Source organism: Guillardia theta (genome assembly GCF_000315625.1).
Source record: "Guillardia theta CCMP2712 unplaced genomic scaffold GUITHscaffold_7, whole genome shotgun sequence".
Lineage (NCBI taxonomy): Eukaryota > Cryptophyceae > Pyrenomonadales > Geminigeraceae > Guillardia > Guillardia theta.
This window is the reverse complement of record NW_005434667.1, coordinates 1,201,803-1,225,948: the sequence shown is the minus strand read 5'-3', so window position 1 is coordinate 1,225,948 and position 24,146 is coordinate 1,201,803. Positions and strand designations below refer to the sequence as shown.

General features: G+C 48.9%; 9 protein-coding genes across 9 annotated transcripts; 4 read left to right on the top strand and 5 right to left on the bottom strand.

Moving 5' to 3' along the window:
* Nucleotides 1-3,010: 3,010 nt before the first annotated feature.
* GUITHDRAFT_161179 (hypothetical protein) lies at nucleotides 3,011-3,993 on the bottom strand (the record flags this gene model as incomplete). The annotated part of the gene is made up of 4 exons (XM_005840065.1): nucleotides 3,423-3,993; nucleotides 3,304-3,365; nucleotides 3,091-3,257; nucleotides 3,011-3,036 (listed from the first exon to the last, which is right to left on the bottom strand). Coding segments are annotated over exons 1-4 (807 nt in total), but the record flags the coding sequence as incomplete, so codon positions are not given.
* A 2,591-nt stretch (nucleotides 3,994-6,584) lies between these two features.
* Nucleotides 6,585-9,021, top strand: GUITHDRAFT_101577 (hypothetical protein; the record flags this gene model as incomplete). Its single annotated transcript, XM_005840064.1, has 3 exons — nucleotides 6,585-7,306; nucleotides 7,405-8,920; nucleotides 8,962-9,021. 3 exons carry the CDS (start codon nucleotides 6,585-6,587, stop codon nucleotides 9,019-9,021), a joined length of 2,298 nt encoding a protein of 765 aa, XP_005840121.1.
* Nucleotides 9,022-9,145: 124 nt separating this feature from the next.
* Nucleotides 9,146-10,253, bottom strand: GUITHDRAFT_64839 (hypothetical protein; the record flags this gene model as incomplete). The annotated part of the gene is made up of 4 exons (XM_005840063.1): nucleotides 9,146-9,589; nucleotides 9,635-9,998; nucleotides 10,050-10,110; nucleotides 10,157-10,253. Coding segments are annotated over 4 exons (966 nt in total), but the record flags the coding sequence as incomplete, so codon positions are not given.
* A 2,137-nt stretch (nucleotides 10,254-12,390) lies between these two features.
* Nucleotides 12,391-15,212, top strand: GUITHDRAFT_101575 (hypothetical protein; the record flags this gene model as incomplete). The annotated part of the gene is made up of 5 exons (XM_005840062.1): nucleotides 12,391-12,488; nucleotides 12,553-12,617; nucleotides 12,671-12,745; nucleotides 12,807-14,866; nucleotides 14,985-15,212. The coding sequence occupies 5 exons, from the start codon at nucleotides 12,391-12,393 to the stop codon at nucleotides 15,210-15,212; spliced, it is 2,526 nt and encodes an 841-aa protein (XP_005840119.1).
* On the bottom strand, nucleotides 15,211-16,445 carry GUITHDRAFT_161176 (hypothetical protein). Its single transcript, XM_005840061.1, has 2 exons — nucleotides 16,378-16,445; nucleotides 15,211-15,968 (listed from the first exon to the last, which is right to left on the bottom strand). Exons 1-2 carry the CDS (start codon nucleotides 16,435-16,437, stop codon nucleotides 15,306-15,308), a joined length of 723 nt encoding a protein of 240 aa, XP_005840118.1. The 5' UTR covers nucleotides 16,438-16,445; the 3' UTR covers nucleotides 15,211-15,305.
* Nucleotides 16,446-16,867: 422 nt separating this feature from the next.
* GUITHDRAFT_150536 (hypothetical protein) lies at nucleotides 16,868-18,718 on the bottom strand. The gene is made up of 6 exons (XM_005840060.1): nucleotides 18,513-18,718; nucleotides 18,340-18,468; nucleotides 18,063-18,296; nucleotides 17,373-17,946; nucleotides 17,218-17,327; nucleotides 16,868-16,949 (listed from the first exon to the last, which is right to left on the bottom strand). Exons 1-4 carry the CDS (start codon nucleotides 18,672-18,674, stop codon nucleotides 17,647-17,649), a joined length of 825 nt encoding a protein of 274 aa, XP_005840117.1. The 5' UTR covers nucleotides 18,675-18,718; the 3' UTR covers nucleotides 16,868-16,949; nucleotides 17,218-17,327; nucleotides 17,373-17,646.
* Nucleotides 18,719-19,661: 943 nt separating this feature from the next.
* GUITHDRAFT_150535 (hypothetical protein) lies at nucleotides 19,662-20,527 on the top strand. Its single transcript, XM_005840059.1, has one exon. It carries the CDS (start codon nucleotides 19,776-19,778, stop codon nucleotides 20,508-20,510), a length of 735 nt encoding a protein of 244 aa, XP_005840116.1. The 5' UTR covers nucleotides 19,662-19,775; the 3' UTR covers nucleotides 20,511-20,527.
* On the bottom strand, nucleotides 20,491-21,749 carry GUITHDRAFT_150534 (hypothetical protein). Its single transcript, XM_005840058.1, has 2 exons — nucleotides 21,028-21,749; nucleotides 20,491-20,956 (listed from the first exon to the last, which is right to left on the bottom strand). Exons 1-2 carry the CDS (start codon nucleotides 21,133-21,135, stop codon nucleotides 20,756-20,758), a joined length of 309 nt encoding a protein of 102 aa, XP_005840115.1. The 5' UTR covers nucleotides 21,136-21,749; the 3' UTR covers nucleotides 20,491-20,755.
* Nucleotides 21,750-22,690: 941 nt separating this feature from the next.
* GUITHDRAFT_150533 (hypothetical protein) lies at nucleotides 22,691-23,100 on the top strand (the record flags this gene model as incomplete). Its single annotated transcript, XM_005840057.1, has 2 exons — nucleotides 22,691-22,907; nucleotides 22,964-23,100. A coding segment is annotated over one exon (165 nt), but the record flags the coding sequence as incomplete, so codon positions are not given.
* Between the last annotated feature and the right edge of the window lie 1,046 nt (nucleotides 23,101-24,146).

Below are 24,146 nucleotides of genomic sequence, written 5' to 3'. Positions count from 1 at the left end.
GTCGATGCCTTCAACTTTGATCTCGAGCCTGTTAGCGATCTCCAACACTGAAGACTCTCTTGACTAAACCCTAAACCCAAAACCCTAAGGCAAGGCTCCCTCCCTTGCCCCAAGGTCCGGAGTCCTCGCTTGGCTCGAAGCTTGAAGGACCGGTCGTGTGCTATGCTTACCTCTGTGGCTCGGAACGCTCTCCCTTCGATGGTGTATTCTCTCCTGCCTTCCCATAGCTCCTTGGCTGCTTCATTCCGAAGGAAGGAGACGGTGACTGAGATGTCGTCTGCTCGCCGTCGTGCTATCTCAGGTCTGCTAGTAAGGTGCTTCCCTGCCTTGCTTATCCTGGTTGCTTGCTTTTGGGATTTCCCTTTTGATCTGTCCCGGCCTCGTTGATCTGTAGGATTCAAGCTAAAGCTTTAGCAGGCCTCAGTGGGCCCGCTTCAGAACAATCCGACGCGTCCTGAGGTAAAGCGGTAGGATATTTTCCTCCTTCTTATCCTCCCAAAGTACTATAAGTTTTGTGTGGTTCAGCTTATAGGGCAGGGACGCGCCGAATGAAAAAACATGGGGTCGTGACCGAAAAAATTTGATGAGTCACGTTACCTCTCGGTTGTGATATGGAAAAAAAAAGTTGGTCCTTTGGAATTAGCAAACTAGGGTCCCCAAAATGAAAAAGTACTATGAAATATTTAAACTTACCCGAAACCAATGAAATTGGCAAACTCTTCTGATTTTGTTCGCCGACAACAGCATTTTTACCATCATCATTCAGGCAATTTTGAAAATATTCAATACTATTTCATATTTTTGAAGTTCTATCCCAGGCACTACCAAAAACTATTGCCCCCTCTACCCCCCACAATAAGCTAGAAATCGAACTACCCGTCGCCATTCGACACGAGCAGTACAAGAGTAATGCTACCCCTACTGTATTATCTTAAGACCCCTATTTCCCATATGACGGGTACTGTTAGACCACCCCTATCTGCCAATTTGTTTACTACGAAAACTCTTTGTTGAGATTACTGTCGGCTGTTTTTGTACGGCAATAACCTGGTACATTGGATTTGTACGCATGTGGTACAGACAATCTTAGTTTATGCCCACTGTTTGTATATATATTTGTACCTGTATACTTTTTTCTCTACCCTGCCATCACTTCTACTGCACTTTCTAGCACTTTTGATTCCACTAGCCCAGGAACATGACCCCACCCCCCGATACATCCACCCACCCTAGCTCAACTCCTTCCGTCTTGAAGCCGACACATACTGGTTTAAAAAATTGACGGAGGATGGATGAGCCACCTTGACGATTGTCATCACATCTTCTCTATCGGCATCCTCTCCTTCATACATCTGCCCTGATTTCGACGCGATGTGTTCCAGCAGAATCATATCCAGTTGCTGTCTGCTCGGGCCTACTTGAGAACTGACGTAAATATGCCTGTCTGAAAGTTCTGTGGCTGCACTACAACCTTCGGATCTGAGCTTTACAAAAGAATACTGGAAAGAAATCCGCTATCCATTTGTGACAATTTGATCTCTGTCTGCTCATTTGGAAACCACCACAAGAGAAGCAATCCGTGATCAATTATTTCCTTAAGCAAATTGGTGTAAAAATGATGAATCAGAGATGTTGCCGGATATGCTTTGAATCGGAAGGGGAGGACGTTGAAGGCGGAGAGGGAAGAAACCCATTGATTTCTCCGTGTGCATGTAGAGGATCGCAAGAATTTATACATAGGTCATGTTTGCAACAATGTCAACTGGCGGACTTGGCAAGAGGACAAGATAAGATATGCAGTGTATGCAAGCACGAGTATAGTATTCAACTGGAAGGACAGTTTGGATTAGATTTGAAGGTAGGAAAATTTCTGGTCGCTTCACATTCAGCAACTGGCTCTTTAGCTCGTAGTGTGATCCTGCTTTGTGAGTACAGCGCAAGAGTGATGGGTGTCATTGTAACTCACACCTCAAGAAATCCAGATGCTGTCGCAGACCATCGTATTCGAACATTTCTTGGTGGGCCTGTTTGTGGTGGTAGATTTGGTGTCGTGCGATATTTTGTGCTGTGGTACGGGTCGGAAAACGGCTCTTCCTCGGACTATAAAATCCTTCTCGAGGGTACAGAACAGGACGTTGACGGATATCCAAGGAACTTATATCAGCCTGCAGAGTTTTCTGTCGCTTGTGATCATGAGACCGTTCGATGGACAATGAACATTCTTGAAATGAACAAGAACAATCAAGCATTTATTTTCAAAGGATATTGTGCATGGACGCAGCAGCAACTCAGAAATGAGATATTCAGGGGAATGTGGGGAGTTGCTGAAGCGAGGATGGATGATCTCTTACATTTTGAACCTGGAAATCTTTGGAATATTCTGAATGAAGAAAACAGAGTAACGTGGCCTCCTCAAGTGCAGAGGAGCCGACATTCAAGTGAATTTTAGGCGTGAATAAAAACATTTGACGTGAAAATCAAATGTCGCTGTAGGCTTGTTGTAACATCTTCGTATAGCAAATAAACTGAATGGTCATTCGTGTACTGGTTTCCATGATCAAAGCTAAAACTTGGGTTGGATTCCATTTCGGGATTCAACCAAATTTGCTTTTTTGGGGCAAACAAGCTTAAAACCCCGTTCCAAATTCATCGTCACCTTCTTCGCGACAATAAGCTTGTTTCCACAGCAAGTGAGCTGATGTACCCATGTTTCTAAAGGCCAATCTGAGCTACAATCACAGTTCTACTGCTTCAATCTTTGCCGCAAACGAACATCCGAAAACCGACCTTTATACCTCTCTTCTCCTATTTATGCGCCGGATCTCTCTCAATCTGTACGTCTGGTCTGAGGTAAATCTGGTCTGACCAAAAGCCATAGACAGGCTCCAATGACCGGAGCGAGCATAAAGCTAAGGAAAAGCGGAAGGTCTCCAGCTTCTTTAAGCCATCCTGCAAGAAATGTCATCCATGGGATGAAGATAGAGTATACTACCCCTTCGCTTCATGTCTTCAAACAGTGGCTTGGAACTGAGAAGCCTTGAATCAACAAGTATTACGTCAGCTCACTTTGGACGTCTTGGCCGTGCTTACCATAAAAAAATGAAATCGCATGAAGACACGTTTACCAGCTTAATTGACCTGAAGAGCTCAATAAAGCCCTTGAAGTAAGAGTATACGAGGACATCAATGCTGTAATCAGATCCTCCATTCAAAATGTTTGGTGCAAAAAAGCCGGCTCCGTACGAATATAGCCCAACCTGACAGTGACAAAATTACAACTGCAGAAATCTATAGACCATTTACAGTGAAGATCAGGAGGCAAGCAGAAGTTATCTTGTTTTGAAAGAAACGGGAAAACATCGAATCTAGATGAAAAGATGAATTACTTTCCTTCTATTCTAGTGCATAAACGAAAACTCTACCTTTATCCGTTTCAGGGCCGTAGCTCGTCAGTGCCAGGTAAGGCGTCAGAGCGAAAGCACCCAGAGCGAATGACCCAAATATGAAGGGAGAAGCAGGAAGTTTCTGGGATATCGGTTTGAGCGGAAAGAGTAGAGAAGCCATCACTGCTGGCCAAACTCCAAGCAAATTGAAAACGGCAAAGAAGATCGGATTGATAGTCTGGAGCTTCGATGGATCCAGAACGTCGAGGAGAATTTGCTTTGAAGCTCCCTCGGTCACTTCTGGTGCAAAGAAGATGCCATATGACATGAAACAAGCCCATGCTATCAGCAAGCCATATCTTCTCACATTGTCGCTCTCATCCCTCTGGAAGGTTCCATCACGATCCATCTCCTGCATTTTGAGCTTCGCGGCTTGTCGCTGGTAAGGAGCTCGACAGGACACTCCTCGCAGCAAGGGAGAGTCACCATTTCTCCTTGCAAGACAATGACGAGCTTGAGTCAGACCTGATGGAAGGTGAGGGACAAACGCCCCGGCAGGACTGCCAACTCCTATCGCTGCCATGGCCAGCATGTTTATTATATGATGAGTGGGTGAGGCGGGCTGGTTCCCTGTGTGCGGCATGAGGGTGGAAGATGAAGGGGAAGTGAGGGAAGGAAGGTAGAAGTTGAAGCAGAGAGTGAAGTGTACATCAGATGCTTGTGTACCTCAGATGCTTGTGTACCTCAGATGCTTGTGTACATCAGATGCTTGTGTACCTCAGATGCTTGTGTACATCAGATGCTTGTGTACATCAGATGCTTGTGTACATCAGATGCTTGTGTACATCAGATGCTTGTGTACATCAGATGCTTGTGTACATCAGATGCTTGTGTACATCAGATGCTTGTGTACATCAGATGCTTGTGTACATCAGATGCTTGTGTACATCAGATGCTTGTGTACCTCAGATGCTTGTGTACATCAGATGCTTGTGTACATCAGATGCTTGTGTACATCAGATGCTTGTGTACATCAGATGCTTGTGTACATCAGATGCTTGTGTACATCAGATGCTTGTGTACATCAGATGCTTGTGTACATCAGATGCTTGTGTACCTCAGATGCTTGTGTACATCAGATGCTTGTGTACATCAGATGCTTGTGTACATCAGATGCTTGTGTACATCAGATGCTTGTGTACATCAGATGCTTGTGTACATCAGATGCTTGTGTACATCAGATGCTTGTGTACATCAGATGCTTGTGTACATCAGATGCTTGTGTACATCAGATGCTTGTGTACAGATGCTTGTGTACATCAGATGCTTGTGTACATCAGATGCTTGTGTACATCAGATGCTTGTGTACATCAGATGCTTGTGTACATCAGATGCTTGTGTACATCAGATGATTCGTATCTCCAGTCTGACGCATGGAAGCATGGTCTCCTACAGCAGATCTTGTGAAGGCCAGGGAGTTATAGACGCAAGACCACATTCTCTGCGAATGCTCACCGTATTCTGACTCTGTTCTTGCTTTGATCTACCTTCCTCAAGTCGCTCTAGAGTGATGTTGTCGGCAGCTGAGATGGACTAAACGATGGAAAGGAGTTTGCCAGAATCACCCGCAACAAAGAGAACCAGAGTCGAACAGCAGGAAGAGTCTTCTGAACTCCCAGGTCCGCATATTTTCAATTTATATGTTTTCAAAGAGGATTTGAAATGACCTCATCACTCTAGCATGCAAGACTGCGAGATTGAGCTCAGAACCCCAGAGCGATGTTCTTACACACAATACTCAAGATCGGGAAACGAGGGACCAGCTCCTCCAACGTATGCAAGACCAAATCACACACTTGCAAAACACACTTGAGCTCTGCTTGTCCTACTCCAAGACATTGCACAGTTCTCATCAGATTTTGCAATCAAATCATCGGATCTTATCAGAAAGTCGGCAGCAACAGTGCGCACAGTCTTTGGACAAGGTGAGGAAGCTGTTTGTCCTACACGAGAATGTGATTTCATCTGAATCATTTTTTATGACACAAGAAGGAAGAACCTTCGCTCGACGCCTCTAGCACATCGATCAGTAGTGATCGTGAATCTCAGAGGATCTCTAAAGCTGAAGGACGATCTGACATCATCGTTCTGGATTCTGAAGATGAGTCTGAATCAGTGAACAACGACGTGAGTCGATGGTCCAAACGAGCCTGAAGACTGAAATTGAAGGACAGGCTCGTAATGATACAGATTCGACTGCAGCCATGCGTGAGACAGCAGAACCACCCAAGGAAGATGACGGTGAACTAGTATTGGTCTCAGCAACGGGCGGATCAGCTGCTGATCTTCCACATCCCCGTTGCTTGTGCCAACAAGCCAAGTTTATTCCTCACTGTTGTGAAGCTATACAAGATATTCCACGGGAAATAGAAGACACAAATAAGTATGAAATGTTTCTCTGTTTTGCCATTACTTGCTGAAAGATAGGCTGCAGGCTGTGTTGTCACAATTGTTATTGCTTTGTTTGTGATCGGAGAGCACACGAATGTCAACGCTGGGAGCGATACTCAGCCGATTCTGCAAATAAAGTTATGTGGAAAGACAACGGACACTGCAATGCGGACAGCAAGCATGAGGTTTGGAAAAGTTTGAGAAGCGTCTATCGTGTAGGACTGTTACCCTCAAGGTGTTTTGAAATTTAGTTGGTTTCACTAGTTTGACCCTTTCATTCATAGTATGATTGCAGATGTACTGAAACAAAGCCTAAAAGAAAGCCATCTTTGCGCAATATACGACGGGACTTTGAGAATACACCAAAGTTTTGTGCAATATCATCGCGGAGAAGAAGAAACTGTTTGGAATGAGGTGAGGAGACGTATGGAGGTTAAGACACGCCACAAACTACGTCATCTTGGCTCGTGTTTGATGCCAGTCGCTACTCATCTCAACCTACATATACCTGTGACATTGCACTGTGATGAAACTCAAAAGCTCATATCACAAGGCTCCCTTTCTGTCGATGAGGCCGCAGGATACATATGTGTGGTGGACGTGCTCATTGCCTCTGCGATGTCTGAAAGCATCTCTCTCGACCAAGCAGGAGAGGAAGAAATTGTCTCGATGAATGCAGCTTGGCAACAGTATCATTCATTTATCAAGTTTGCTTCCAACATCATGTCTACCCTTTTACTTATCGTTGCCATGAGAAAGGACGATCAGAAAGCAAGCGATAACGAAAATTGTGATGTCAATTGGAATAGGATATCCGAGGCATGCAAATCTAGATTTGAGCAATACTTGGAATTTACCAAGCAGTTCTTTGCACAACGTAATAGCAATGTGCCTATAAGCTGCCGACAACAAGTAGAAGACATATTCCAATTCCTTTTGAGGGTCTGTTCTGATGGATGGAGTCTCGAGGTTTCAGGTGAAGAGTCGAAGGCCTTGAAGCTGGCGAGATTGCAGGCATTGAGAGCAGGAGGAGAAGAGAGCGACTTTGAGCGCTTCGTTGCAAATGATACGAATCTTGATTGTATAAATTTGGACCTCGCCAAGGATTTGATTTCAAAGAATTGCATGAACCCTGCTTTGAACATCATATTTGCTCTCGCTGTTCCTGTTGATACTTTTTCTGAAACTGGCAAGAAGGGTTCAAGAAACTGGATGTCAAATGTACAGTTCAATGACATCTGGTCAAAAATCTGGAATATAGACCTTTCATCTGGCATGAAGTTTGCTTTGAGAAGTGCGATTGGTGACAAATTGCTCTTCAAGCCCAATCTAGAAAAAATGGATCCTGTTTTCAGTCTCCGTTGTGAATTGCTGAGAAAACAATTACAGAAGTGTGTAAGCGATCCAGTGACAGCGAATTCAGTTACTGGCAACAATTATGTTCCTTGCCTTGCGATTATTCCCAACACAGCGTAATTCTTCCTCATGGGATAAGTATACAAGATATCAGAAAAAAGGCGCAGATCTTTTTGAATAACACAGGCCTTACTGACTTTGAAGATGGTTCCAGTACCGATGAAATTCTGGAGAGGGAACACATCTATGGAAATTCATCAGTCGATAAGCTTTGGGTGATCGACGTTTGCATCCATGCGTTTGCAAGGCTACATGGCAGAAAGGATGTGAATCCAAACCTCTGTGATGAAGCGGAGCGCATGGCGGCAAACTTGCACTCTCAAGGAAATGCCCTCGCGCTCATCTCACTTCTCTGTGCTCTGAGCCCGAAGAAGTACGAGTCATCCCACAAAGTGTTTTTCCGTCGTCGGAATATATTGTCCGATGTCCTCAATTTAGCAGAGTCGAGGGATCAGCAGTCGAAAGCAGAGGTCGCCCCGTCACTTGGTGGAGGCACCACTACTCCGTTCCTTGAGGTGTTGATGTGGGCAGGACCAGGAGGACTAGATGCTGGTATGGGGGAGGATGTGTTTTATGGCTCGAGCAAGTGGTCCGTCGGAGAGGGCAAGGGAGCCATGATGCTAACCAAAGCTCTTGATGAGGAGACTCTGACAGAACTTGTGGAGGATGACTTCAAAGGAGTTGCATCTTCCGTCCTCTCTCTCGTACGATTCTGCGTTCGTCAAGCCCGTGAAGGAGATTTTTCCGCTTCTATTCGTCATGCGAATCACATTATGACGAAACTCAAGGAGATGAAGGAGAGCAAGTCTCCTGCGTTCAATCAAATCAAGCATAATCATAGGTTTTGGAGTGTGATGTTCAGGCTTGTTCCTGTCGCGATCATCCAGGAAGAAAAGGAGCTGGTAGAGACTTTAGTCTTGTGGTGTTTCAAGCATTCCCCTTCCACATCCTCGTGTATTGCTTTTCTCCATTACTCGAGCCTGGAAAAGATTCAATTTGTGCGGAAATTCATCCAGGGGAAAGACTGTCATTCAAAGGAGTACCCTCTGCTCTTTGGTTGTTCAGCTCTTATGGAAAGCAGAGGTACAGCTGAAGAGCAGCTGAAATCAGCCTGCAAAAGGCTGCCGCTCAAGCAGATCATCTTGGAGCTCAGGTCGCTCATCCTGGTCCTTGGGCCGCAGGCCTTGGAGGGCTGTCGAGGTGAGGGTGATGCGGAGGTACAGACCTCCTTCCTGGGATCGTGTCTGTGCATCCTCGTGGAGAACTTCAAGCACAGCAAATTCTTAGACACAGAACAACAAGTTCTGGAACTTCTCAAGGTCGGGGCCATGGTAGAACCTGGTTGCATTCAGCCATTGCTCGAAAAGCAAGTCAACGACGTTTGCATGAAGGTGCATCGTGCGTTGGAGTCAGGCAAGAGCGGGCCAAGAGATCTCAAGGATGGCTTTGCAAGTTGGCTCGAAAGGCTGAAAGATGTCTTCCATACTCGCCCGGCTGTTGCGAGCGATGTGGTTCAAGATCTCTGGCTCAGAGCTTCTCGTCGGTTTTCATTGCCAGGAGGTTCGGGACAGGACCTAGAATTTGCAGCCGCCAAGCAGGCCAAGACCAGCATCCGCATCCGAGGACCCTCTCTGAGCTCTGAGTGGGAGCATGTCGTGGGCGTCATAAAGGTAGTTCATTTCTTTGATGTCTCTTTGACTTCCGCCTGCAGATCAAAGTTGGCAAGAGGGCAAATCTCGTGCGAGACCTGAGAGGTATGGGCTTGCTGTAGATGATAATTTTTGCTTTATTGGCCGTCTGGCTGCAACGAATGGACGGGGTCAAAAACTCGACCACGTCTGACAGTAATTTACTTTTGCTTTACTGAAATTCTTATGTGTATGTTGATAATCAAATCAAGCGTCGATGGGCCAGATGTACTTTCTTATGCCAAACCATTGACGGATGTAGTTCCGAAATTTCTTCGCCTCTCTTAGCCAATATATTGCTTCTTCTGCTGCATCCTGTGCCAAAATTTGGGTATTTCTTGCTTTCTTTGCAGTTGCTGTAACTGTTGCAAAAATATTTCGAGCAAGCTTTGCATAAGCTTCTCCATCTTTTGCGTTCTCATGAGCTTGCGATTCGATTTTCTCCCAATCTCCTAACTTGTCATACTCTCTCGTTCCAATTAGTTTTCCTTTGCTGTAGATCTGAACAATTTTTTGGGCTTGAAAACCGAAGCTATTCATTCTTACAACCTCTCCATCCAGCTCGTTCCGTACCCACTTCCCAACAAACTCCCACCCGTCGGAAGCCCTCAGGATGCCCCATCCATGTAGCTCACCGTCGGAATATTCTCCCTGCCCCTGCGCATGAGATGACGGCAAACGATGAGCACACAGCACCTGGTGCTTCGACCCATCATTGAAGATGGTCCTGCCATGCCCATTCGCCAGGCCTTTCGTAAACTTCCCTTCGAATTTGTCTCCTGCATTTTCACCAGCTAACCTTCCCCAGCTGTACACCTGCACGTTGAAATCAATGAACCCCTGTCTCCTACAGAACCCACGGACCCCTATGCCATCCTTGTGGTCGACCTTCCATGTGCCGATGTAGAATTCTCCGTCCTCATAGGTCAGCACTCCCTTTCCATGCATGTAGCCTCTCATCCACTCTCCCATGTACACGCCCCCTGGTTTTTCGCCTCTGGCTGAATATTTGTAAACTCCGATGCCCTGGCGCAGACCAGCAAAGTAGGTTCCTTCGTATCTTATACGGAACTTCATCAGCGGTCGAGAAAGCTTGAACATCGAAGCTTACACATCCCCCCGGAACGATCCATGCTCGCCATACTCATACACTCCGTAACCTTGCTCTTTTCCTGCGGGACTCTTGAACATGTGCTGTGAGAAGATAAAGTGTCATACCTGCTTGCCATTCTCCCATATATATGTCGCCGGAAAACCATCGGAACACACCATGTCCGTTGGGTTGATCTTCTCTCCACAATCCGTAGTAGCTTTCTGTTGGTTCAAGTCAGTCACTTGACTCTTCCCGAATGACAACCTCCTCCTCCTAGCGGTGGGTCCGGCCACCAACATATTCCTCTACCGTCCCTTCTTCCTTTCCCATCGTAGTCCCCCCAATAGCGGATCTTCTTTCTTTGTACGCTCTTGTAATACAATCCTTCCGAGAAGATTCGTCCGATGAAAATTTCTCGCTTCGAAGAGATGTAATTTTGTATCTCTTCCCTTCTGTATGTCTTCCACTCTTTCGGTGGTGCACTCTCGCCCTTGAAGAGCCAACGTAGACATTCCATCAATCCAGACTTCTGACTCTCATCGACTTCATTCTCAGCCGTGTCTTCGTTCTCTTGTTCAATCCTGAAATCTAAACCAGGATTAAACATGTTCTGAACCACGACAGAAGAGACATGTACCTATTTCCTCATGTCCAAGGCTCTCGTGTTGCTCTCCATGAAGCCTATTCAGTTCACCCCGAGCAATGCCAAGCGCATCAAGATCACTCATGTCAGTATTTTGTGTCTCTCGCTTCTTGGCTCTCTTTTGCTGCCGTTTTTCCAGCCGCTTTTGTTCAAGAGCTTCTCTTTCTTCCGCTCGAGCCATGTCTGAACAAGTAAAATCAGAAACTTGAACACCATCAAGTTGAGCGACTGAGGCACACCTGTCCGCAACTCGATACCCGGGACAAATTACCTATGGCTGATGTTCGACTGGGGTTGAAGCCTTGCAAGTTTATTTCTTATTTCGCCCTCCACAGCTTCGCGTGATTGTCTTGCTTATGGCTTGACTCCATATCAATCAGTGTTCACCATGACGGTGGCAGCATGGCAGGCTTGTTCTCAGCAGGCTCCCCGATTTGTGGCGCCAACGGCTGTTACTGCTCGTGTACCACCTCCCCTCATCAGCCCGGCCCGCCGGCATGGGCCCTGCCAGAGTCCGACTCCCGGAGCCGGGCCGGGGGCGGGCTGATGGCATCATCAGTGACTGGGCCGGGCGGCGACGACGGTCCGACGGTCCCAGTGTGACTTCCGACGCCTCCGGGGCCCCAACGGTGTGGCCGCCACTGGCGTACGATGCCCCGTCACTGCGGGTCCCAACTCGCCCGGAGGCTACGGTCCCCGGGCCGCCCAGTCACCAAGTTGAAACCGTCTGGCGGCAGCGAAGGTCGGACAGGGAGCCCTTGCCTCGGAGCTGACCGGACGAACTTTCACTTGTGAACCGGCCCTTGAAAGATCCTGCTTACAGTGCTGTTGTCCTCGTACTGATTTTTCACTTAATTTTGAGTAAAGAACGGGTACCCGGTCTTTCTGTACCCGGTCAGTACGGTCAGTCGCAGAGCAGCTGTGAGGGGGGGTTGCACAATTGAACTAATATAAAACGTTCCTATACATGTAATATATATAATAACAACAAAGGTACTAAAAAGTATAAAAATAACAATTATACTCACTGTAGTGATTCATGGTTTGATAGTGGTGAGGCGCTGGGTTGCAAATTCCATACAAATCTCTTGGATTCTAAAAACATTTATTTTAAGCTTGGTAGATGCACCCTATTTTAGTTCAAGTTACAACAATAATTAGATTTACAGTGCAACGGCCCCACCATGCAGGAAGGGCTCAGGTGAGCATACAGCAGCACTATGGCGGAGAAGTGAGAGGCAGAACAGAGTACGACAGATGATGGCATAGCAGGATATGGCTTGAGCAACCGAAGAAAGAGGAGGGCACCTGGAGGAGGGCAGAGCAGAGCAGGGAAGAGGTTAGAAGTAAGGAAGGGCATGAAAGAGCCATGATAACGATTGTAGGGATGGGAAGGAATAGGAGAGTAGATCAGTTGGGACAAGAGATGTTTTGCTTGAGGGGTTAAGCGTTCAAGTATTGACAAGCTGAAGATGAGACCTGATAGAGCGAAGCTAGTTGATGCGCAATTGATGTCATTGCGTACAATTCAATTTCGCGAGTCGAATTGGCGTCTGCTTGCCTGAAATGAGTGACTGAAAATTAAATGTACTTAGACATCTTAGTGACTGTTTGGACATCAATGCATATGAATAGCATCGCACATGTAATCTCTGACTGGTCTTGCTAGCAGCATGAGGGTCTGTTGTATCTTTCTTCCGTGACACTCTCGGCATAATGGAAGAAACTTTTGAGGGCCACGAGCTTGAAGCTCAATTTTCTGATGGCGCTTGGTATGATATAAAGATGAGAGCGGCCGACCCGTCAAGAGACAGGTTTCTAGTTCAGGTCCACAACTTCACTCAGATTCTTTTAATCCTGACTACACCTTCGCTGCAGGCGCGAGATTTCCCAGATGAGGAAGAGTGGGTTGAAGCAAGTCATCTTCGACGACAGTCGCAACCGTACGATAAACCCCCTAAGGTGCTGGTATGTGCTCAGCAATGCTTGTACTCAGGTCTTCCTGTAGGTTGGGTCGACGGTCTTGGCCCTCCACAGATCTACCCGTTCAGATCTATTTTTCGAAGGACTGGTGAAAGAAGTGACGTGCGAGGATTTTTGCAGAATTCAATTCGCTGATGGAAGAGTGAAAGGACAAATTCACAAAGTGTCTCTGGACGACGTCAACAAGATCTCGACAGAGAGTCTTTCGATCTCCTTCTTGAGGAGCCTCTGTAAGACTCAGGAGAGTGGTCGGCCACAAAGTAAATCTCAAGTGGTGGATTTTTGTGAGGGAGATTTTGTACTGATCGAGGGGCCTGACGAGGTCTGTTGGGTTGCCCAACTCATGGAGCCATACAGGGGAAAACTGAGCGACGAGATTGATGACGTGGACGATGACGGACCTATGGTTAGTGTGCGATGGTTCTACAAACCAGGAGAACTTCCCAAGCATGTCTTGAGATCTTGTGGCGATGTTGACTGGACTCACGAGGTTTTCGTGTCCCTTCATCGCGATAAGATCGATGGGAGGCTAATCATGGGCAAGTGCAGCTGCTGCTTCGGCTGGGAGAGACCAGATGCAAACTTTGAGTGGATGAATGATCAGCTGTTTTCTTACAGGACGTGGGACCCGAGCAAGAAGAGAGTATCTACCTTCAATTGTCCTCTGCTAGCAGATGAGCTGCGACGTCAAATCGAGTTATGGATCAGGAACTTCCCCTACCCCAGCGCCTGCCGCTCGTCTGATACTGCAAGACGAACGTATTTCGACCTTGACGGGAACGTGCGATCGAGATCGCCGGAAGAAGCCAAGATGAAGCTCACTACCATAGGAGGTGATAAAAGCTCGAGGAGTGGACATGAAGACGGTTTGGACGACAAGCCAATCAAAGAGGAAAGGCAGAGGAAGCTACCCGCAGATCAGAATCGAGATCGCTCGTACGAGAGAGAAGTAGAAGGAAAATCTCCCAGTGGTATTCAGAGCAGCTTACAGCGCACAGAGAACCCCTCAGGAAGCAACGTTACCGAGTCTGCTTCTCAAGAACCACGCGAAACGAAGAAGAAGCACAACCGACCAGGAAGCGCCGAACTAGCAGCTCTGCAGGAAGACATCAGGAACTCCAAGAAGATCATCGTGGAGGAGGGGACGAAAAGACATTGCAAGCTTCCAAACTTCTTCACTTTCGATGAGCCGGCCCCCAAAAAACCAGCAAGACCGGCAGAAGTGAATTCGAACCACTCGCTGAGGACCAAAGATCATAATAATCATCGAGATCAACTGCACAAAGAGCAGAGTCAGAGGGATCAACAACCTTATCCTAGTGAACCGTCTAAGACCAGGACAAGGTCGCATGCTTCCGAAACAGCACCAGAATCTCAACAAGCTGTCAAGACCGAACCAGACGACGAGACTGAGAGCCGGGCGAACAAGAAGCCCAAGAAAGACAATAAGAGCGACTCTTCGAGATCTGCCAGGTCGGACTCTGACGAAGCCAAGGAGGTGGAGCTTCCTCATGCAGCAGGACAGTCAAGTGAAGTCGAGGGACAAGCAGAGAATGGAGGGAGTGAGGAGGTGGCAAAGCAACCTGAGGATGAAAGTGAAGAAGTACCAGCCCACCATGTGATTCGAATCAAACTGCATCGCAAAGAAGGAGACAAGCAGGAGACACACGCGGATGACAGCCTGGAGGAAACCGACGGAGTTATCCCGGCCATGGCAAGGAAAGAAGATGAGGAGAGAAGAGATGATGATGAGGATGTCAGGATGGCGGAGGATGGCGAATCTCAACAAATACTGAAGGACAGGAAGCACAAGAAGGACTCGAAGAAGAAAAAGTCAAAGAAGTCCAAGAGCAAGCGACGAGACCGCGAAGATGAGGCTCCTTCGAGAAGGGTCCAGAGTCCGAAGAGCATGGAGGACGACTTTGACATGATTGGAGAGCATGGAGAGGAAAGGAGGTACGCTGAGGACGAGCAGGATGTGAACGACAAAGGAGCCGTCAATCTCTTCATCCTCGAGGGCTTCAAGATTGCGTGCATGAAATTCTTTCGTGAAAATCAGCACAAGTCAGTCGCCTACTTCCTTCATCAAAGCTCATCAGACGTCTCGACTCGGATCTCTTCCTCTGTCGGCATTTCCCATGGTTTCCGCAGCTCAAGTCTACATGCGCAGTGCGCTCGCTTCCTCAAGAATTTTTCGCGCGAGAAGAAGGTTGATGTAGCTCCTCTCCAGCGGCTTCCCTCTCCCCTATCCTAATATTTTCCTCGCTCACCTTGCACACATCCTTTATTTCACAACTTCTCTTTCAGCCTGACCTTGAATACAGCAGGTGATCGCAGCCATCATTGTGGTGGAGGAGAATGATCTGCACTATCCTCATCTTCCTGATCTGCACTGCTCCCCTCAAGACACGTATGGCAGCGGCCTTGTCATCCAGATAGAGACTAAGGGCATGAGGCGAGTGTGGCATGTGTGCAGGCACGAGAAGATCGTTCAGGACGTGAAGATGCGGGAGCTCAGCCTCGACAATGCCATCATGCCCTCCATCCTCTTTTAACAGTCTCAGCTGTTCATGAAACTTACAAACACATCCCTGATCCCTTCCTCTCCTCACCAAAAACTAACGCTTAAAGGCGGCAAACCATGCCCTTCACTCGAAATCACCCACAAGGGATTGTCTGAACTTTCCCTTGGACGCACCGACCAGCGCCCGCTGAAATTTCTGCGAGTGAGCCGCTTTCTCCACCAACTTCATGAGCGCCGAGAGTTTCTGATCCGTTCTCTCCTGTCTGGGAACCCCACCAGACCCTTGCTCTCTGGAAGCATCTGAGGAGGAGGAGGAGGAGGTTGAAGAAGAAGATGAGGAGAGCGAGTTCAAGATCTGCTGGGCATGTTTCCTCTCCTGCGCCTTCAGTTGGTTGCCGAGGGAAGAGAAATAGCTCTCGAGGTCACCCCGCGCCTCAGACGCGGACATGCCATGGCGATGTTCCTCCCTTCCCCTCTTCCCCTCCACTATGTTGACTGTGACTCCCTGCGCCTTGCGCTTCCTGCTCAACACCGGATAAGCAGCCCAGCCAGAGCCCGAGGAGGGAGCAGCAGCAAGCGGAGCTCTCGCCTGAGCAAGAGGCTGTCCACCTTCGCCACCTGCAGCCTTGAGAGCAGCGTTGAACCTGATCTCAGCCCTTGAAATGTGCCCTGGATCATCTTGAAACGTGTTCTCATAGAGGTTGTCTGCATTCAAACTTTGCTGGTTGTTCAAGCCTGTCCCATACTCGCCGATCTCTTGCTCGAGAACAATTTTCTTCGTGGACGTCTGCCCAGAGCATGAGCCAGCGACCGCACAGAACACACAATACAAAGAAAGATATTTGTGCTTCAGCTAATCAGAACAAGCCTACACCATATCGAAGTAGACATGCAGCGATGCAGTCGGTTGAATCATGTTTGAACAAAATGCATTGAGATTCAACCCCCACACACATTTTCAAGCGTGTCACAACCGTTTGCACATCCCTTCAACCTTCATGTGTCTTTCTTCTACTCATTACAATCTTCTCTGCTTATATTCCTGCCCCTCACCGTGCTATTGCTCGCACTACTTCACACCATATTATGTTTATATTCCTCTCACTGTGTCCTTCGGTATCTAGGTCTTTCTCATGCTCTACCCGTCATTCATTTCTCCTTGCTCTTCCTTCAAGCTCGTCTTCTCGATGACTTACCAGCAGCATCGCCATCGCCAGCATGCCCAGCCCCGCTGCCGCCCATCGGCCTATCGCCATCGCGACACTTCAGCGTCTACCCTACCCTTACCCAACAATCGTTGGAGACCACCCTACCCCCTTGGATATTTTATCGATTCTCCCCCGTCTTTCCCTTAAATTTCAAGGAAAACAGGGGGTCACGGTAACAGCGGGGAGGTAGTAGAGAAGGCGAGGGTTTGGGGGGAGGGTACTAACGGGTGTGGCATGGTTGTTGTGAAAAGCATTTCGAGGAGGCGAAGGGAGTTTTGAATGAGAGCAGCGAGAAATCAAACGATGGCGAGAATCAGGAAAGGAACTAGAATCGCGAGGACGAGGACGAGGACGAGGACGAACTTTACAGAAGAAATCAGGGACATGTTTATAGTTTGAGATTTGCTGTGTATCAGGAATGAGAACAGAGTTGGACAGTTGAGATCGGGGCGGCTTGATAACTTGGCGTGGTTGCATCAGGCTCTTCGAAAACCATGGGGCTTCACACTGCTGCCAAGAATCGCAAGCATCTCATTCACGCCTGTGGACCCTATGGGAATGTAAGGCCCAATGTGTGCACTTGACTTGCAATTTCAGTCGAGAAAACAACATTGTGGCGAAACATTTCTCATTCACCTTCGATGCTCATCTATCTGAAATGCTCATCTACCTGCAATGCTCATCTACCTTGAATGCTCTAGTGCTCTTCATTTCTATGTACTGCGATGCTCTTGTTATGCACTCAATGCTTTCTCCCCTCTCTTCCAGTTGCAGTGTTGAAATCACGTAGTAGTACTATCGCGAGACGGGAAATGACGTCCTTTGCAGTCATGCGGGGGCGGCCAGTCTGTGCACATGCGAGCGTTTCATCACTCGTCTGTGAACATGCCGCTATCGACTATCAAAGGTCTCTATGGCAGTGCGCACAAGCAGTACAGGTTCGCCTTCGCATCGCTTGCTTTGTCACTGATGAGTATGGTCAGTGCTGCAGCAGATGCCAACGGGGGCGACTCCTGGTAGGGGAAGAGAGATTGGTGAGGGTGTCACAAGGAAATTAAAGGAGGTGAGCTAGTTTGTACACCAAGTTTATTCAACGTTAACACAGATTATAACCATGAAATAGATGGATTAAGATTCACACTTGAGTCATGAGAAGAAAGGTGCAACCGACTTTCATGAGTGCATCATCTAATAATCTCACAAGACGCACTGAGGGTGTCAATAGAACCTCTCATGCAGCTTCTGATCCCGGCATGCTTAATTAATGGACTCATCTGCCTTAGCCTTGGCAAACTTCGCTGGAGATCCCGAAAGTCTGCGGTTCTCAGCTTCCGCAAGTTTCGCTTGAATTTTGTTCTCGAGGTCATCTCGAAGCTGAGTCTCCTTGGCCTGCTGTTGAGCAGAGACATCCTTGGCGTGGATGTAGGCAGCAGCTGCCTTCTCCTTCTGTTCCGAGAGAATAATGTTGCGCCTGTCTTCAGCTGCTGACAGCTTCTCTTTGATCTTCTCGTCCATGTCCTGCAGCGATTGCTGCTTCTTGGCTGCGAGCTCTTTCGCCTAACAACACCAGTCATCACCCTTCCATCACAATCAACACCCTATCGTCCCAACCAACACCGTTCATCAAAGCCAACACCCCATCATGGTAGCATCTTATTCTCACGCACACAGACCTTGGCAACTTCCGCCGCTGCCTTCTCCTGAGCCTCGCGAAGCATGCTGGTTCGTCTCTCCTCAGCAGCCGAAAGACGCTCCTTGGAGGAGGAGACGCTCTTATCCAGCTCTTCTTTTTCCGATGCGATCTGCTCCTCTCGCTTCTTCTGAGCCTCTTGAACCCTCTGGTTCATAGCTTTGGTTTGCTCAAGGCACTTCTCAGTCTGAGCCAACCGGTTGGCTTCTGCAACAGCCTGCAAACAATTGAGCGACGCTGAGAGAAAAGATGCTGCTTACAAGTCTGTTTTGGATGCTCTCTGCCTGAAGGTTCGTCTTCTCATTAAACGCTTCTTTCTGTGTGATTGAGACCTCCTTCGCCTTCGAGTAGTTGTCCCTGCATTTCTCAGCTCTTGCCATGAGCAGGTTCTGGAAACAAAATGAGAAGCCATGCAAAGAGAGAATAAACCAACCTTGCGGTTAAGCTCAGCATTCTCCAGATTTTGCTTCAAAGCTGCTGGACTAAGGGGACTTCTGGGCTCGTTTGCACGCGACTCCAGTCTGACTTGAGCAGGGGATTTTGTCCCCTGGACAGGAGATTTCACTGGGACTTCGATAACAACAGATTCGGGCATTCTAATCTTTCAACAATCTGCTGAAGATTTCAGAGGTCAAGCAGTAAACGAAAAATCAACAAGCTGCCGATATACACTGAAAATCAAGATGTATTTTCGAAACCAATCATCAAACGAAAGCAAATCACGCGTGCAATCTCCTAGAAAAGACTCAAAGAGATTAATGATTTGCACAAAAATACTTCATCTTTCATCAAAAATGAACACAATTCAAGCTTCAGCAAATTGAATCAAGCATGAAAGCAGAATACTCATGTTCAGAACACGAGTTTACAAATTATGATGACTCATGGTCGAAAACATGCAGAGAATCAGTATTGAGACATGTAAATGGATCCAAGATCATTTCGACACACACACGACAAGATGAGAAGATAGAGAATATCAGGATCAAGCGGACTAAGCGCATGGAAATCTGATCGAGGATGTTGCGGGTGAGGGTGCATTGGCGGGCGGGAGGTTTGAATTAAATTCCTTGTAGGTTAAAAACTAGATCTACAACTTATTGCAAATATAAAAACGCTTTTTAATTATACGACAATTTATTACCATTTGTCATATTTATAAAATAACTCTGCTACTGTGTGGTCTCCTTCCATCACAAAATTATATATCTTTCTGGGGGTTTCATATTCAAATCTTCAAGTAAAAGTAATTATATAGAAGAGTATAACTTCCTTTTTGTACCATTAAATTGTATCTAAGATTAATTGAGCCCGTCCACTACCTACCTCCTGGACACTGTCCACCTCAATAGCACCCACCCCTACCCCCTCAAGCTAGGGCCTCCCGTCCCCCCCTCCGTGAGCTTTGCCCCTTCCCTTCAACCCCCTACAGCTCTTGACCAAGGGCTACACCCCCCCCCCACCCCTCTACAGCACGAGCCTACCCCACCACCCCTTCACCCTCATCAAATTCCATGAGAAGTACCCCTACACCTATTGCTGAGTAATAAGTGTAGTAGCACCAGGAGCAGCACGGAGCAGCACCTCCCAGACCTCACAAGCTTGTAGTTACGGCGCTGCCCGCAGCATCGCAGCGCGCTTGCAAACCTCTACGCGAACAGTATGCAGCTCTGACGTGACGGGAGACCGTCTGAACATGAACGAAGGCGAGCAGAATGCTGCTCGCAGACAACTTGTTGTGTTTGATTTCGACTGGACCATGATCGAGTGCAACTCTGACACTGAAGTTGTGTTCAAGTTCTGTGCTGACAAAGAAATCTCAAAGAAGAGACTGCAGGAAGCAGCCGCCACGAGGAGCTGGACGAGAGGCATGGACGAGGAGCTAAAGGCGATCAGTGAGCTCGACGTTAAGTCCAAGGACATCCAAGACTTTCTTGCCACCATCCCCATCGAGGCAGAGCTTTTGCGCTTCGTGGAGGAGGCAGCACAGGCGGGCATAGATCTCCGTGTTCTCAGTGATGCGAACTCGTTTTTCATCGAGGGGGTCCTGCAGTCAAAGGGGCTGCTTGGCTGCTTCTCTCGCATAGTCACTAACCCTGTGACGTTGCAAGGAGAGAGGATCGTGGTGTCTCCTTTCCACCAGGACGAGCATCCGGAGGGATCCTCCTCTCCTCCCAACCTGTGCAAGGGGCGAGTGATGAAGGATTGGATCTCGGAGAGGGAGTGGCACTCCGTTGTCTACTGCGGGGATGGCGAGGGCGACTACGAGGGCGTTAATGCGCTGCCTAAGGAAGGGACAGCGCTGGTGAGAAAGGACTGGGGCCTTCACCGCCGCTTAGTTCGAGCAGAAGAGGAGGGGATAGCAGTGCCGCGTGTTGTTGTGTGGGAGGACCAACGAGATCTCGCAGCTTCTCTCTTCAAGTTTCTCTAAATCTTCAACATTCTATGACATAAGTTCCTGACCCCCATCACTTCACAAGTTTCTGACCCCCATCACTTCACAAGTTCCTGCCCCATTATCTATTCACAAGTTCCTGCCCCTCGTACCAGACTCAAACGGCATCGCTATCGAAGGTGGTGCTGTTGCCACGGAGGAAGTGAAACAGCTTCAAGTTCTTCACCGGAGTCTCCGGCCCGTACCTGTAGAGCTCCAGTGCCAGCACTCGCGCGCTGACGTTACATGTGTAATGTCAGTTTGGGGGATGGAGGTGGGGGGTGGGCGAGGCGAAGGAGAAGTAGGAGGGGAGGGGGAGCAGACCTGTACTCATAGAACCTCGACGAGAAGTCTGCGTCGCTGTCCAGCCTTGCCCTCACCTTTTCAAAGGGAACCAGCGCAAGCACAAGCTGCTTGCAATCGTTGGACGCGTAGGTGCTCGCCTGCGAGTACGTGAGGATCAAAAGGACTCAAGAGGAAGAGAGGGAGCGATGAGAGGAGCAGGCTACTTCACCTGGTTTGCAGTGAAATGCTGCAGGAAGTCGATAAGGAACAGCAAGTCGCCGACCTCTGCCCGTCGCGTCACTTGCCCATGTACAATCTCGACTGCGCTTCCCTCCATCACACAGCACAATCTGCACCGGCGAGTGAGCCAGGGACTCTTTTCCTCACGTCCGCAGCCTTACCGTTCGAATGAGCGATCCCTCCTCTTCACTACGATCCTTCCCCTCCTAACCGTCTCCACCTCCCGCACCTCCGAGAGCTCGCCGAAGAGCTCGGGGAAGGACTGCATGGCCCCCACCTCCCCGGGCTTGGCAGGCAGGGGCGAGTTGAAGACTAGCGGCTCCCCGAAGAATTCTTTGAGTCGAAGGAGAACACGGAGACAACCCTGGTACTCGTCTTGCGTGTTGAAGGTCAGCAGTGCAATGTCCTTGTCTGTTCCCAAGTGCTTGCCAGGAGTTCTGAAGACAAGTCACAAGGATAGAAGGATTTGGAGCAGCAAAACATTCGAAGAGAGAGTGCAGGAGAAAGGGAGTTCATGACAAACTTACTGGAAAGAGAAAGAGACGACAAGCACACTCTCTGCCGAGTTTTCTATGGAGGAGAAAATGTTGAGCATGTCCAACCGTACCAAGCCGCTTCTCCCAAAGCAGGTTTTTGCCTCGAAAACGAAATAACTCTGAGCGGAAAGTCACAATCGAAGGAGCACAAGTCAAGAAGATCACAAAGAAGCTGAAAAGGAAAGAAAAGAGGAGAGGAGATACGAGAGGGAGAGGGAGAGGAAAGGATGGTATCAAGGGGCATGAACATTGAATAAGAGAAGGAAGAGGAAAAGTGCGCGTGCTGGCCAAGAGAAGGGATGGTGATGGAGTTGGGATACCTGGGTGACTTTGACCACGCCCGATCCTCGCAGCCTTCCTTCTGCTTTGCAGTCCCACGAGAAGAGGAGGACTTCATGAGAAGGAAGGTTCTGGAACGTGTCTGAAGTCTCCGGTACCCGCATCATATAGCTCTCTGATTGGGCCTCGTCCTGTGCTTGCGCTTCCTCCTCGGAAGTCATCAGCTGAGCTCGCCACTGGCCTGTCCGACTTGGCACAGCCTCGTCACTCTTGCGCGGGATGGAACGCAAGGATCCGCCAGTCTGAAAGCTGCCGCCAGAGCTGAATCTGTCGAGGGAGCTCATGCTGGTGTTGAAGTTGGTGCGGAGGAGGGAGAGGGACGTGGGGTGGCTGATGCTACTCCATAGCTTGGAGGAGCAGACGATGGCGAGGAAGTGGAAGAGACCTGGAGGAAGAAGAATGAGACGCTCTGTGCTGGAGGAGGAGCATCACCTTGGATCTTCTGCTTCCCGCGCCGCACGTGCTCCTTGTCCAGGGTATAGACCATCGAGTCTTGGTTCGCAACGTAATCCACTTGCACGCAGAAATCAGCCAGAGGGAAGTAGCTAGATATGCGAGGAGCGGAGAAGAGAGGAGAGAGGAGAGAGGAGAGAGGAGAGAGGAGAAGAGAGGAGAAGAGAGGAGAAGAAAGAGGAAAGTGCAACGAAACACGGCAAAAAAATATCGTCCGTCCATGACGGCAGGAGGAGGTGAGAAGCAGCCGGAAGCGAGACAATGTGATGGTATCGAGTGGAAAAGGAGCAAGTGAGGGCAGGGAAACCCTCCTTTCTCCATCACCATCTCCACGTCCTCGTTGAAGACGATGTAGCGCTTGGTGGAGCCGAAGGAAGGAGTTGCTGGCTCGCTGGAGTAGAGCAGACGTTGCAAGAACGACCTCCTCCTCATCCCACGACGAGGACTTTCTGAAGGGACGGCAGCAGCAGCAGACGAAGCAGCAGAAGCACCAGCTGCTGCTGCTGCTGCTCTCTCTGCCTCGTGATGTGCTCTGGTGATCCTGCTTCACGTTAGTGTCCATGAAACTTGATCCTCCCCACGCGCTCCTCCTCTCACCCATTGTTGATAGACGTTAAAGATGCCTGGGAGGTGATGGAAGGGGCCGAGCTCGAGGGGGCTGAGGCGGAGGAGCCTGTCAGGAGCGACCACGTGCGGAGGCTCTTGTGGCGGTGAAGCAGCGGCATGGTACTGGCAGGATCAACCTCCTCATAGAAGATCTGCTCGTTGATTAGAGGGAAGCAAAAACTATCGCCAGAGGAATGCGAATCAAAGATGCAACGAAGAGCAGTTTGGACAGGAACGAGAATGACGAGAGGGGGAAAGAGCTGGATGAAGAGGAGAAGAGAAGGGGGAGGGGGAGAGGAGGAGAGGAGGATGGGGAGGAGAGTGGAGAGAAAAGGAGAGAAAAGGAGAGGAGAGGAGAGGAGAGAAGAGGAGAGAAGAGGAGAGGAGAGGAGAGGAGAGGAGAGGAGAGGAGAGGAGAGGAGAGGAGGATGAAAAGGTTCTACCTCAATGTAGGCATCGTCGTCAAGCAGCTGCTGAGAGTTTTCTTGAACGCGACGCCGACATCGAGCGAGGAGCGAAAGAAACGTAGAGGAGAGTTGCCGGGCATTCCAGTGTGCAAGCAGAGGAAGAAAATCGCCTGCTCAGCGGTGGTGCCCTTGCACACGTTGTGATAAAGCTCCACACGAAAGTCTTCTCGCACAAGAGGATCTCTCTCACTATAGAGTAGATCATGTCAAGATCCTTGCCCTCCTCCTCCTGCCACTCCTCGTTCCCTTCCTCCTTTCCTCCTACCTCCCTCACGCTTCCCCCTTCTTGTTTCCCCTCTTCTCTCCCCCTCTTCGCCCTCCCTCCCCCTTCCCCGTCTCGTTTATCAATCTCTTCCACCAGCAGCTTTTCACCTTGAGCTGGGCGACAAGCACATGTTGACCGTTGAGCCGGACTGAAACTTAGCTCGCTGCTTCATCCCCAGACAAGAAATGCCTCCAGTCGACTGCCAAGGACTCAGATGAAAGAAAGGGCCAGAGAGGAAGGAAGATAGCGAGGAGGACGACAGAGGGAAGGATAAAGGAGAACGGAGGACGGAGAAGAAGGAGAGAGCAGAGAGGAGTGGGGAGCGAGAAGGGGAGGGAAGGGCGGATGCGAGAAGGGAGGAGAGAGGAAAGAGGAGGGAGGGAGGAGGGGAGGAGGGAGGAGGGGAGGAGGGGGAGAGGTAGAGGGAGGAGGAGAGGAGGAG

Bases quoted from the DNA above. Each gene is read 5' to 3' on its own strand.
- GUITHDRAFT_161176 (XM_005840061.1), bottom strand. From the start codon at position 16,437: ATGGCGATAGGCCGATGGGCGGCAGCGGGGCTGGGCATGCTGGCGATG. The intron at 15,969-16,377 runs GTAAGTCATCGA...TGCTCTGGGCAG, and splicing joins TGGCGATGGCGATGCTGCTG to ACGTCCACGAAGAAAATTGT.
- GUITHDRAFT_150536 (XM_005840060.1), bottom strand. From the start codon at position 18,674: ATGCCCGAATCTGTTGTTATCGAAGTCCCAGTGAAATCTCCTGTCCAG. The intron at 18,469-18,512 runs GTTGGTTTATTC...TTTTGTTTCCAG, and splicing joins ATGCTGAGCTTAACCGCAAG to AACCTGCTCATGGCAAGAGC. The intron at 18,297-18,339 runs GTAAGCAGCATC...AATTGTTTGCAG, and splicing joins AGAGCATCCAAAACAGACTT to GCTGTTGCAGAAGCCAACCG.
- GUITHDRAFT_150535 (XM_005840059.1), top strand. From the start codon at position 19,776: ATGAACGAAGGCGAGCAGAATGCTGCTCGCAGACAACTTGTTGTGTTT.
- GUITHDRAFT_150534 (XM_005840058.1), bottom strand. From the start codon at position 21,135: ATGGAGGGAAGCGCAGTCGAGATTGTACATGGGCAAGTGACGCGACGG. The intron at 20,957-21,027 runs GTGAAGTAGCCT...ACGTACTCGCAG, and splicing joins AGCATTTCACTGCAAACCAG to GCGAGCACCTACGCGTCCAA.